Source organism: Pan troglodytes, chromosome 10 (assembly GCF_028858775.2).
Source record: "Pan troglodytes isolate AG18354 chromosome 10, NHGRI_mPanTro3-v2.0_pri, whole genome shotgun sequence".
Lineage (NCBI taxonomy): Eukaryota > Metazoa > Chordata > Mammalia > Primates > Hominidae > Pan > Pan troglodytes.
In genome coordinates, this window is record NC_072408.2 from 53,602,992 (window position 1) to 53,617,448 (window position 14,457).

General features: G+C 43.0%; 1 protein-coding gene across 6 annotated transcripts in view; it reads left to right on the forward strand.

Moving 5' to 3' along the window:
- The first annotated feature begins 7,519 nt into the window (after positions 1-7,519).
- Positions 7,520-14,457, forward strand: part of YAF2 (YY1 associated factor 2) — a 76,733-nt gene continuing 69,795 nt past the window's right edge. For 5 of the 6 annotated variants that reach the window (XM_016923633.3, XM_063785770.1, XM_001167723.7 and 2 more), the window contains exons 1-2: positions 7,520-7,742; positions 8,173-8,298. In XM_016923633.3, coding sequence (XP_016779122.1) covers positions 7,717-7,742; positions 8,173-8,298 — 152 coding nt within the window. In that variant the 5' untranslated portion in view covers positions 7,520-7,716. Of the gene's footprint in view, positions 7,743-8,172; positions 8,299-9,903; positions 10,288-14,457 lie in introns of those variants that run through there. The other variant, XM_054664347.2, reaches the window with a different exon arrangement.

The window sequence follows — 14,457 nt, forward strand, 5'->3', positions numbered from 1 at the left end:
TCTCAATTAAAAAAAAAAAAAAGGCTAGGTGCGGTGGCTCAGGCCTGTAATCCCAGCACTTTGGGAGGCCGAGGTGGGTGGATCACCTGAGGTCAGGAGTTCAAGACCAGCCTGACCAACATGATGAAACCCTGTCTCTACTAAAAATACAAAAAATTAGCCGGGCCTGGTGGCGGGCGCCTGTAATCCCAGCTACTTGGGACGCTGAGGCAGGAGAATTGCTTGAACCCAGTAGGCGGAGGTTGCAGTGAACTGAGATCACACCATTGCACTCCAGCCTGGGCGACAAGAGCAAAACTCTGTCTTAAAAAAAAAAAAAAGAAAAAGAAAAAAGAAATTGAAAGACTGACAAGCCACCATTAATATTTAGGTGTGTCTCCTTATAATGTTTTCTATGCTTTTTATATACTTATTCAATTTTAGATTCTGCCTTTTTCACTTGATGTTACAACATAAGCATTGCCTCTTGTTACAAATTATTCATCAACATTGTTTTTAATGACTTCTTAAAATCCAGTTCTTTGGTTAGATCATATTTTATTTAACTATTTCTCTTCAGATGACCATGCAGGTTGTTTTCAATGTATATTAAAATAATTTCATGGCTATTTCTGTGAAAAACTTTTCATGCATTTCAGGTTGTATCCTTAGGATATGTTCCTCAAAGTAGAATTACTGCGTCAAATAATGTGGATATTTTAAATCTTAATCTTTGTAATCTTAATTCTTACTCAAATTCTTACAGATCCATAATCCTTTGTCCATAATCCCATAATCCAAGAAGAACTGAAAATTGAAAGCTTTTTTTTTTTTTTTGAAATGGAGTCTCGCTCTGTCGCCCAGGCTGGAGTGCAGTGGTGCAGTCTCGGCTCACTGCAAGCCCTGCCTCCCGGGTTCATGCCATTCTCCTGCCTCAGCCTCCCAAGTAGCTGGGACTACAGGTGCCCGCCACCACGCCCGGCTAATTTTTTTGTATTTTTAGTAGAAACGGGATTTCACTGTGTTAGCCAGGATGGTCTCGATCTCCTGACCTCGTGATCTGCCCGCCTCGGCCTCCCAAAGTGCTGGGAATTACAGGCGTGAGCCACCGCGTCTGGCCTGAAAGCTTTATATTTTACCTGACCTTTTATCATTTACCAGCAAAACCTGAGTAGAACTGATGTGAGATGATTTATAGACATTAATTTTCCCACTTAGTATGAATATTTATGTTTTTCAGAAATATTAGTGTGTTTGATTAAGAGGCACTATCTCAGAACCCACTCAGAGTGTTGGGTAATTATGTAGTATTTGTGTCAACTGCCTTTTGAAAATTCCCAAATGCCTTACTTACAAAACATATCCAGCTTTAAGGGTTTCGGATAAGGATTGTGAACCTGTACCAGGAGTGTTATAACAAGGCACTGGATATGTTAATTCATATATATATATATATATATATATATATATATATATATATATATATATTTGCTGAACTTGACACCAGTATTATGGGCTGAACTGTGGCTTTCCCTCCCCCAAAATTCGTATGTTAATGTCCTAACCCCCCAGTATCTTAGAATGTGACTGTATTTGGAGTCTTTACAGAGTCTTTAAAGATGTGATTAAATTAAAATGTGGTCATTAGGATAGCCCTAATGCAATAACTAGTATCCTTATAAGAAGGGGAGGTTAGGACACAGACACACATAGAGAGAAGACTACTCGAGACAGAGCAAGTCATCTACAAGCCAAGGAGTGAGGCCTCAGAAGAAATCACTCTACCGACATCTTTTTTTTTTTTTTTTTTTAATGGAGTCTTGCTCTGTCACTCAGGCTGGAGTGCAGTGGTGTGATCTCAGCTCACTGCAAGTTCTGCCTCCTACGTTCACGCCATTCTCCTGCCTCAGCCTCCCAAATAACTGGGACTACAGGTGCCTGCCACCACACCCGGCTAATTTTTTTTGTATTTTTAGTAGAGACGAGGTTTCACCGTGTTAGCCAGGATGGTCTTGATCTCCTGACCTCATGATCCGCCTGCCTTAGCCTCCCAAAGTGCTGGGATTACAGGTGTGAACCACTGTGCCTGGCCCCCTGCTGACATCTTGACCACAGACTTCTAACTTTCAGAACTGTGAGCAAATAAATTTCTGTTGTTTATACCACCCAGTCTGCAGTACTTTGTTATGGCACCCTAAAAAACGAATAATGTACAACTGGTGACATATAACTTTTATAACTAACAAAATTAGATACCAGTCAACCAAACAAAAACCACAAAATCCATCTTTCAAAATGTGATTGGTTTTACCACTGTAGCTTACTATTATACTTTGAGCTCCTGCTCTCAGGGAAGGTTTACAGCTCATTTCTCCCTTAGGTACCCCATTTTCTCTCAAATTCCAGTTAATAAACAAGATGGTACTTCTCATTTCAGGTATTAGCTCCTGTTGCCTAATAACTATATACAACATCAATACGTAGTTTTTATTGTTGTTATTATGTTTGGCTAATAAACTCAAGACTAACCAGAAGATCTAGGGTCTCTGAGATCCTGCTGTCAGTCTCCTTTTTTTATTTTTAATTTTTTGAGACAGAGTCTCACTCTGTTGCCCAGGCTGCAGTGCGGTGGCACTATCATAGCTCACTGCAGCCTCGACCTTCCGGGCTCAAATGATCCTCCCACCTTAGCCTCCCAAGTAGCTGGGACTACAGACATGCACCACCACACCAGGCTATTTTTTTTTTATTTTTAGTAGAAATGAAGTTTTGCTATGTTGCCCAGGCTGGTCTTGAACTCCTGAGCTCAAGAGACCCTCCTGCCTTGGCCTCTGAAAGTGCTGGGATTATAGGTGTGAACCACTGCACCTCGCCCACACTGTCAGTCTCTTGATCTACGACAGACTCTCAATCTTTTTATTCATCTCCAGAAAGAACAGATTACTGTTCACGTGTAAACAGGATCACATGCACAATTTCAGTACCTACTCCAGTCTCTCCTAGGAAGCATATTGGAACGGAAACAGATATTATTATATCAATAGCCTAGGGATTACTTTAATTTTAATTTATTTATTTTATAGAGACATAGTCCCCACCATGTTGCCTAGGCTGGAGTGCAGTGTCTATTCACAGGCATGATCCCACAGCTGATCAGCATGGGAGTTTTTTGTTTCTGTTTTTCAGACAGAGTCATACTCTGTCATTCAGGCTGGAGTGCAATGGCGCAATCTCAGCTCACTGCAACCTCTGCCTCCCAGGTTCAAGCAATTCTCCCTGCCTCAGCCTCCCGAGTAGCTGGGATTACAGGCACGTGCCACCACGCCTGGATAATTTTTGTATTTTTTAGTAGAGATGGGGTTTCGCCATGTTGGCCAGGCTAGTCTTGAACTCCTGACCTCAGGTGATCCGCCTGCCTCAGCCTCCCAAAGTGCTGGGATTACAGGTGTAAGCTACTGCGCCCAGCGCTGCACGGGAGTTTTGACCTGCTCAGTTTCTGACTTGGGCCAGTTCACCCCTCCTTAGGCAACCTGGTGGCCCCTCACTCTTGGGAAGTCACCATATTGATGGCGAACTTAGTGCAGACACCCGAATAGTATAGCACACTGCAGCCCACAGCTCCTGGGTTCAAGTGATCCTTCCTGCCTCAGCTCTCAGCTTCCTCAGTAACTGGGGAAAGTAAAGATTGCTTTACTTTTTTTTTTTTTTTTTTTGAGACAGAGCCTCATTCTGTCACCCAGGATAGAGTGCAGTGGTGTGATCTTGGCTCACTGCAACCTCTGCTTCCTGGATTCAAGTGATCCTCCCACCTCAGCCTCCCAAGTAGCTGGGACTACAGATGCATGCCACCACACCCGGCTAATTTTTGTATTTTTTGTAGAGACAGGGTTTCCCCATATGGCCCAGGCTAGTGTTGAACTCCTGAGCTCAAGACATCTGCCCACCTCGGCCTCCCAAAGTATTGGGATTACAGGCATGAGCCACTGGTCTGCCCTCATTTACCTTTTAAACATTAAGGTAAGGCCAGGCACAGTGGCTCATGCCTGGAATCCCAACACTTCAGGAGGCTGAGGCAGGAGAATCGCTGGAGCCCAGGAGTTCAAGGCTTTAGTGACCTATGATCACACCACTGTACTACAGCCCAGGCACTAGAGTGAGACTCTCTCACACACACACAAAAACAAACAAACAAACAAACAAAAAAACAAACAAACACACAAAAAAACAAACAACAAAAAAAGTAAATCATCAGAAAACTTCAACACTTGTTAAATTGTTAAAACGATCGTTAGTGTTTGTCACTTTACAAGTGACCGTAATGAATTAACATTTCTAAAGTACTGAACTCTGTTACTGTATTGAAAAGACACCTGATTGGGTAAGAACCTGGGCCACTTTAGTAATAAAAAGATCTGTTTTCTCCACAACAGCCACTCTTACAGCTAGTAAACACTTTAGGAAAGGTGTGACTTTTTGTGGTGAAATGGGAGGAGTACCTCCTGTACTACTGTCTCCACGTAAGCCTAGTAGGGGCAGAGATTTTTTTTTAAGAGAAATACCCATAAATGGGAGGCAGTTGGTATAGTGCAAGGGCATATGATTCTGTGCTCCACAAAAACTAGGTTCCTGGTTCATCGACAAGGATGTGCGGAGTTGTAAAGTTCATTTTGAAGGATAAATGTTAATTCTGGCATTTATTGACCATCCACTGCATGCAATATGCCTAACAGTTTGTAAATCCCAATATGAAAGAAAAAAATCTCATTCAACAATTGTAACACAAGTGAATGTATTGATTATTTAGTTTAGAAACAGGGTCTTGGCTTTGTTGCCCAGGCTGGTCTCGAACTCCGGGGCCCAAGTTATCTTCCTGCCTCAGCCTCCCAAGTAGCTGGGAATACAGGCGCGCGCTAACCTGACTATAAGTGGATGTATTTATTCTCAGAATATTTATTGAGTGCCCACTATGTGTCACACTGTTCTAGGGGCTGGAGATGCAGCAATAAAGGCAACAAAAGTTATTGTGCTTTTTGTTCATGATTTAGAGGTGCGGCTTGCTTTTTAGTGAGGGAGGTTACAATCTAGTGAAATGGTGATTTGCAGCATGGGGGATTTTTAGAGTGCTTGATTTAGTTTCCTTTTTATTTAAAAATACATTGTTGCCATCACTTTTGCAAGTAGAGCAGTTCTTGTCAGTCTATTTGAGGATCCATCCAGTTGAGGCATTTAAAAACTTCACAGTGCCTTAGACTTGCAAGGGACCTTAGTTGTGATAATAGTTTTAACTCCTTTATTTTACATATGAAAAAAAGGAAGTGACTTAGCTGAGTTTACCCACTGCATTACTGAGAGGTTAAAGACTAGGCCTTAAATCTGGTTCTCTTGTATACGTGCCTCAATCATACTCCTCATGGTTCCTGGTTTCCGAATTTGGGTCTGAATCATGAGAAGCTACATTTGCAAAAAGTACAGATGGTACAACGAGTTTAGAGACTGCTATGTAAATGGAGTGATTTGGTTAATCAGAAAGAAGATGCGGTGAAAGACCAATAGGATACCTGAGCTCTAACCCTGGCCTGCTCATCAAAGAAAAACCATTTAACCTGGGCCCTAATTGCCTCGTCTTTAAAATGAAGGGCTAGACTACGGATTTACAATGGCTCGACTTACGATTTTTCTACTTTACGATGGGTTTATCGGTGTACCAAATGCATTTTCAATTTACAATATTTTCTATTTAAGGTGGATTTATCGGGAAGTACCCCCTTTCTAAATCGAAGAGCATCTGCAGTCGATGAGGCCATGTGCATAGTACTTTGAGTCCTTTAAAATATGCATCTATGCGCAGGGATTTACAAAGTGCCTGGCACATAGTGCTCAAAAAAATGTTATTTATTTATTTACTTAGAGGCGGAGTCTCGCTCTGTCGCCCAAGCTCGAGTGCAGTGGCACGATCTCGGCTCACAGCAACCTCTGACTCTCGGGTTCCAGCGATTCTCCTACCTCAGCCTCCCGAGTAGCTGAGATTACAGGCGCCCGCCACCACAGCTGGCTAATATTTGTATTTTTTAATAGAGATGGGGTTTCGCCACGTTGGCCAGGCTGGTCTTGTGAACTCCTGACCTCAGGTGATCCGCCCGCCTCGGCCTCCCAAAGTGCTGGGATTACACGCGTGAGCCACCGCGCCCGGCCAAAAAATGTTATTATTAATCGCACAACAATCTCATATAGATGCCATTCAGAATATGAAAACGTTGAGAATTACAGAAATTAAGCAATACTTCCAAGGTCTATCAGCTAAGAAACAGGAGAAGCAGGCTGAGAATCCTGGGCTTCTGACTGTATTATTTCCTATGTAGTTTAGCTATAAAATTATTTTACATGAATTCGGACTTGATGTAAACCTAGAAAGATGGACAGAAACAGCACAGTTAAAGAGGGATATACTTTATGCAGAAGTAACCCATGTGCATGAAGGAAGGGTTCTGGTAAGGGAATGAATTTCATCTGCACTCTTTGTCAGGAGGCAGCTTTCCTTATGGGAGAGGGAGGCAGAGGTAGGGAAAATGTGTGAAGCCTTTGAATGCCAGGCTAAGGAGTGTGGGCAAGTCGTTAGTGGTTCTTGATCAGAGTGGTGGCATAGTATTAACAGCATTTTATTATTAATCTGGTTGTGGATTACTGAATACATTGGGGAGGTGGAAGTGGAGCTTCGGAGACCAGTTAGATGGCTGTTGCTGGAGTCTGGAGTATGAGGACCTTTAGTATGTTGACGTAGAGACCTGGGAAGGTGTTCTTTTGTTAGCAGACAGCGTTGAGGGGACATGCAAACTCCTTATATTTAAAAAGGACTTATGAGTATATAGGGGTTTCTTTCAAAAGCAGCTACTGCAGAGGCCTGAGAGGCCAAAAGGGCGCGTTTGGAATTAAAACAGAGTTAGACTCTTGGCTTTGTCATTTTCTAATTATGTAGCCTAGATGAAGTCACCTAATCTCTCTTGAGTCTTGATTTCAATTCCTCTAAGTTAGGGGTGACAATCCCTACTTGTTAGAGCATCTGTGTGCATAAACCAGACAGTGCTTTAAGGCATGTAGCAATGGCGCTGCGTGTTGGTTCCCGCCTTGCCCCCGGTATCCTGCAGGCGGGGGCTGGGTAGCTAAGGACAGCGGAGGCCAGGAAAGTCGTTCTACCTGGAGACCCCGGGCTGGCACTTCTGTCCAGACCTGGACAGGCCTCCGAACGCCGGCCGGCCCTACCTTGGACCAGGCTTCGCACGGGATGAGGAGCATCCCCTGCCAGTCGGTGGGACAGACGTTTTCCTCCTCAGAGGGGCTCTGGAGCGCGAGGCAGTCCCCGGCAGCCGGGGGTACCAAGGGGGCAACGGGGGAACAGCGCGGAGAGGCGGCGCCGGCGCCCGGGGCAGCCGCGGCCACCGCGGCCACCCCCGCACCGCCCGTCAGCTAACTCGCCGCGGGTGCTGGGCCGCGCTGGCCGCGTTTGAAGTCTCCGGCGCGGCTGCTGGTTGGCCGGCGGGGGTCACGTGCGCCCAGGCAGGAGTTTCCCCGACAGCTGGAAGCTGCGTGGGATCCGGCGGCGGCTCCCGAGCGCGGCGGTGCGGCCTTCCCCGCCCCCTCCCTCCCTCCTCCCCCGCCCGCTTCCGCCCGGCTTATTATCCTCCTTATTGACAAACAGAGCGGTCGCGGCGGCGACTCTCGGCGTGCGTTGATAGCCAAGCCATGGGAGACAAGAAGAGCCCCACCAGGTAACAGCGCCCGGGCCCCGGGGCCCGGACTGTGCGGGCGGCAGGGCCCTCGTGCAGGGCTTCGGGTGGCCGCCTCGCTAGCCGCCCGGGCACCGGGGCGAGCACGGGGGCAGCGCCGCTGGTGTGCGAGTGCTGCCGCTTGAGGGGGCCGGCGCCGGCCGCCCCACAATGGAGCCGCGATGGCGGCGGCGACCGGAGTGGCCGCCCGGGTGTCAGAGCGGCTGTGGCGGCGGCGACTGCGGCCGCGCTCGCGCCCTGCCTCTTCCTGATTCCCTTCCCCCTCAGCCGGAGCGCGGCGCGCCGGGGGCCCGCGGGGCGGGGGTCGCAGAATTGGGGCGGGGGGCGGGGCGGGGGCGGCCGCGGGGCCCGGGCACCGGGCGCGGCCTGCTGGTGACCCCGCGCCGCGTCGTGTCCGGGTTGTGTCCTGCAGGCCGAAGCGGCAGCCGAAGCCGTCCTCGGATGAGGGTTACTGGGACTGTAGCGTCTGCACCTTCCGGAACAGCGCCGAGGCCTTCAAGTGCATGATGTGCGATGTGCGGAAGGGCACCTCCACCCGGTGAGTCCCGGGCCTGCCCCTCGCGCCGCCGGCCGGCGGGGTGGCGACCAGAGGACGCCCCTGCGGCTGCCGCCCCCTCCCATGACACTCGCGGACCCGGCGGGAGGAGGCAGACGGAGGTGGCTGTGGCGATAGGAACTGGGTCACATTGATCGCAACCCAGGCGATGGTTTGCGGTGAGGGGTAATTGAAGAGGCTGTAACGTTTTTTGCTGCCAAGAGAGAATAAATTATTTAAGGGAGGCATTAGCTACTGCGATTTAATTCGTATCGCTGGGTGTAATGCCCCTCTCCCCACTCTGGGTATAAAAATGTTGGCTGCATTGTTGTGTTAGTGTGTGGGGATCAAGGAAAACCCATAAAATCCTCTTTAGGAGCAAAGGATGTAATTTAATTTCGTTCCTAAAGAAAGAAAAGTATCTGATTGCAGAATACACAATATATTAAAACTTCTTTTTCTACATGTACTTCTGGAAGGGTCAGATCAAGGTTTTATTTAGTGTTTTTATTCCAGTACTCTAATATTTTATAAATAAGTAGTTGGAGATGAGCCCAGTCACAGGAACAGATTTTTACTGAAAGTACCTTTATATCTTTAGTTTGATTAAATGGCAGTCTCTTAGACAAATGAGATGAAAAGATCTCTGCCTATTTTCAGGCTTTATTTATTGTAAGCTTGCAGTATAATAACTCTGTCTTTTAAAAAATGACTTTGAATTAAGTGAATAAAGAAAATCATCCAGGAAATTCAGTCAGTGGCATTCTTAATCTGTCAGCACTTAGTTATCGAGCTCCTTGATTCTTATACGAAGGTACCCTTTGAATTAAATATAATCCTGTGATTTATTACTTAATATTTAGAGAAGATATGTATTTTGATATTACAAAGTCCATTAGAAACTAAACTATAACAATAAGCATACTAATCTTACTGTTGCTTTAAAAAAGAAGGCACATGTAATATTGACATATACAAATATTCAGTAGACGTTAGATTTCTAAAAAATGAGATCTTGATTTTTTTGAAAAACACCGTTTACAGAATTTTATTAAGTTTAAAATTTAGAGACAGGAATGGTTGACAGTAACTTATCTGAAAAATTTCTCAGTGAAGCTCCCTGGTTTTGACATGCTTGTTTTTTGTAAATCATCATATGCTTTTTGTATATTCCCACAATGGATAAAATATTTGGTACATTTTTCATATTCAAAAAGCAAACTTTCAAACGTATGCTAAATTTAAGGGATTACAACAGAACATTCCAAAAAGAAAAAAAGTATTTGCTAAAATGATTGTGGTTACTATTTTTGGACCCGTGATTTGTGATTTAAGTATTTTGAAAAGCAGAGTATCTTCTTGGCTGTGTAAGGTTGGAGTTGGTTTAGAGTATATTTGTGTATCTGTGTTAGTACTTTGTGCTTTTTAAAATGCTCAATAAGCAATTTTTAGAAAATTCGTTTTTTGGAGGCAGGAACATTAAAGTGGAAACAATTATAATCTTGATCTCTGGTACTATATATTATTGCTTTTTGTTGTTCCCTCTCTATTTTCTTGTAGCCATTAGAAAAATACTGAAACTAGAAGAGCCTATATGTTTATTTGCAGGGACAGCAAGGAAGGGGGGAAGCTGGTGTCCTACTCCACAGCCAGTCTTGGGGTTAGAGGAACCCTGAGAAATAGAGTAGGTGGTGGCAGCTCAGAAGAGAAGAAACAGGCTGAATACCTGGCACCTGGAAGAAGAAGGAATATAGTACACAGGGGAGTTGGCCCAGGACAGAGAAGTGGGCCTAGTTTAAAAGAGGCTTGAGGCCCACATGGGGGCCCCTGACATTTTTTTTTTTTACCAGTACATCTGAGCTCTTGTAGATCCAATTTTTAGTGGTGGAAACATTACTTGAGGAGGACTCAGAGAAGCATTGTCATTTGGATTGAAACTGAAGAGGCTCTGGGCAACTCACCAGAAATCTAAGGGACACTGTGTTCCTGAAAGTAAGTGTTCTACACCACGACCCTCTCAGCTTCTTCCTTCCTCTCTCTGAATTGTCTCTTCTCTTTTGATTTTGGCTCTAAGTTAAACCTAAGAGCTCTAATTTCTCTGTTATCTGTTATTTTCCTAGTGGTTTCTGAAATTCAGGGTAGAATCTGTGTTTGTATAGAACAGTGTGGAACAGGGTATTGTTACTAGAGAAGATATTGATTGCATCACAGAATATTAATATTTTTCCTCTCTGGTAATGTTAAAAAAACAAGATTAAAGGACTGCAGACCGGTGTTGAGTAGCAAAAGTTTCAGTAGTTGGAAGAAATAATTCTCCATAATTGACTTATTAATTAACAGGGTAATTTCCAGAGTAAGGTTGGCAAGTACTAAAGCCAAGACTGGATAGCTGCAGAGCAGAAGGATGCAGTTTGCTAATGATTTGTTTGTGTGACCCACAGATGGGATTTGAATCCTTTGGGTCAGACTGACCTTTGAACTGATTCTGCCTCATTGCCAAATGTTAGGCCAAGTCTAAGCCATTCTAGACATTTGAAAAACTTTTTTCTTTTTAGACCTGCAGAGAAGATTGAGTCCTTGTTCTACCTTTGAAGTCTTTTTTTTTTCTTTTTTCTTTTTTGAGATAAGATCTCATTCTGTTGCCCAGGCTGGGTTGCAGTGGCATCATCCAGGCTCACTGCAGCCTCGAACTCCCAGGTTCAAGGAATCCTCCTACCTCAGCCTCCCAAGTAGCTGAAACTACAGATGCACACCACCATGTGTGGCTAATTTTCTTATTTTTTGTAGAGATGGGGGATCTCTATGTTGCCTAGGCTAGTCTCAAACTCTTGAGCTCAAGTGATCCTCCCACCTTGGCCTCCCAAAGAACTGGGATTATAGGAATGAGCCACCATTCTGGCCCCTTTAAAGTCTTTATTGGCAATATAATTTTTTTTCTTTAAATAATATTAAGTTCAAATTCTTTATGCAACAGAAGCCCATTTCCTTTGGCTATATCCATGGTAGATCATGTCTTTCTAGAGAACGAAGTTACATTCATGGCATGTATTTCAAAATAAAATGATTTGTTGTAGCTTCAGTTCCTCAAGTTTTAATTTTATTTTAGATTTTGGGGTACATGTGCATGTTTGTTACTTGGGTATATTGCAGAGTGGTGGGATTGGGATTCCGGTGTACCCATTACCCAAATAGTGAACGTTATACCCAACAGGTAATTTTTCAGCCCCTCACTCCAAAATTTTTTACATTGGGCTTTTGTGAGAGAAACAGTAGTAAATGTCAAACTGACAGGAAATTTTTTAAAAGGAAACAAAATGCCATGGTGACACATTATTTTCAAGATGCTGCACAGTCTTTATATCTGAAGTTTCTTTTCTTTCTTTTCTTTTCTTTCTTTTTTTTTTTTTTTGAGGCAGAATTTGAGACAGTCTTGCTCTGTCGCCCAGGCTGGAGTACAGTGGCGTGACCTCGTCTCACTGCAACCTCCACCTCCCAGGTTCAAGCAATTCTCATGCCTCAGCCTCTGTGGTAGCTGGGATTACAGGTGCCCGCCACCACACCAGGCTAATTTTTGTATTTTTAGTAGAGGTGGGGTTTCACTATGCTGGCCAGGCTGGTCTCAAACTCCTGACCTCAGGTGATCCGTCTGCGTCGGCTTCCCAAAGTGCTGGGATTACAGGAGTGAGACACTGTGCCCAGCCTATCTGAAGATTCTTATAAGGCAAGAAATATCCCAAATATAAATGCAAGAAACTTTAGGAAATTAAGGATCATTCTTGGCTGGCCCAGTGGCCCACACCTGTAAGCCCAGCACCTTGGGAGGCTGAGACAGGAGGATTTCTTGAGGCCAGGAGTTTGAGACCAACCTGGGCAACACAGTGAGATCTCGTCTCTACTAAACATTAAAAAAATTAGCTGGGTGTGGTGGTGCATGCCTGTGGTCCCAGCTACTCAGGAGGCTGAAGTGGGAGGATCCCTTGAGCCCCAGAGTTCGAGGTTGCAGTGAGCTGTGATCATACCACTGCACTCCAGCCTGGGCAACAGAGTGAGACCTTGTCTCAAAAAAACAAAATTCTGAATCATCAGAGAAAATGAAATATTAAATATTAAGGATAGTCTGTATGAGGGTGATAATCAATGTGTGATGATTAAATTAAGACTGGTGTCTTATTGGTACTTCATCTAGTAGTGGACAGTTACTTAATATTGCTTAATTCAGATAGCAAATATTTAGAAATGAAAATGATAGAATTATTGGTTTGGGTTTCAAACTGTGGTCTAAATGGTTCATACCAGGCTTTCAAATGTAACAGGTAATGTTACATTTTGTTAGAGGATATTATAACAGTCCTTTAGGTTTCTCATAGGTGTTATTTTAGAGAGCTATGAAAAAGATTTCACATAGTAGAAAGAGTGCTAGATGTTACACTAGTATGATTTTGGTAACCTGGGTTCATATCTCATTTCATATCAACCATTTCAATATTCAGCATTCAGCAAATGTTTATTGAGCATCTCATTTAAGGGCTGAGTTGGATACTAGACATACAGTGGTGAGCAAAATGGATTTTTTTGTTTCTTTAAAATTTTACAGTTTTGCAAATTAGAACCGCTTTAACTGTACCAAGCTCTATATGTGAGGTTTAGTGTTAGTAGATCTTTCCTTTATGTGTAGGCTGAAGAGGTGGAACTTCTTCATTAAAAATATATGTTGTTTATAACTGAACACAGTAGTATTATTATGGTTAGGTAAAAAGAGTGAGTTATTTCAGCTTCTATTAAAAGTAAGCTATAAAATCCACATTCTGAAAGAAGCTTAAACCAACTATCATCTGGTAGAAATCTTTTCAGCATCGTTGTTTTCTTGTCATACTTGCTTTATGTCTTCAAATTTGAGGTTTGGCACTGATTCTTCTAGACTTTTGGTGTAGGAATGGGAGAAAAAAGTTGAGGACCATCTACATAAGTCCTTTTTAAAGAAATGCATGGTTCCTGAGCCGCCTCCTGTCTATCTGAGGAGCCTTTGTAGCAACCATTTAGTTGTTCAGAGACTCCTTATTCTAGGAGATTTCTTACTTGTTTGTTTTTTGTCCTGTAAGAGGACTCAACACTGGTTAATTGTATATGGGTAAATTTTACAAGTGATTATTAGTGTTTGTGTAGTCTGGATATCAGAGTGGTTTTCAAAGTGTAGTCTGAGGGACACTGAGAGTCCCTGAGATCTTTTTAGTTGAAGCTTTCTATGAGGTTCACACTGTTTTTATAATAATTTGAAGATGTTATTTGCCTTTTTCACTGTGATGGTGCAGAGGCAGTGATGGGTAAAACTGCCAGTACCTTAGCATGAATCAAAGCAGTGGCACCAAATTGCTATCTTCATTGTAATATTCACCACCATGTACATGCATGCAGTAAGAATAATGTCAGTTTGAATTAAGAATATCCTTGAAGCAGAAAAATTTACTAATTTTATTACATCTCATATTTTTAAAAATATTCTGTCTGACAAAATGGGAACTACACATAAAGCACTTCTACTGTATACCAAAGTACAGTGGTTAAGGGAAAGCACGTGTGTAGTTTGTCTTGCAAGCAGAGCTAGTCTTTTTGTCATAGAGCATCATTTTTACTTGAAAGACTACCTGAAATACCATAGTTATTCAGACTTGGATATTTAGCATATATTTTCTTGAAAATGAATATATTCAAAAAATATATCACTTCAAGGAAAACACTTGATACTATATGTTGCCAGTGATAATCATTCAAGTGAAAATTAGAATTTTTGAAAATTTGTAGTAACAATGAGCTTTAGAGTTTCTGTGTATAAAGACTTTTCTGAGAAGATTAGTGGTGGTATCAATGAATATAATTTCTGATATTTCACCATGAAATGTGTCAGCATTTGGAAGCTACGCATAACTCAGCAAACAAATGGTTCCTAGTTACCGATGTATGATTTTACAAAACTGTAATGGGTAATCCATCGAAGTACAAAATACCAACAAATTTTAAGGGAACACTGAAAACTTCATTGATGTGGTTTCAGATTTCATATTGCAACTAACCTTTGAGAAACAACTGTGTTTTTATGTAGTATCAAAGAATAACACCTATAGTTATCTGAAAATGCTATTCAACTACTTACCTCTTTTCAACTGT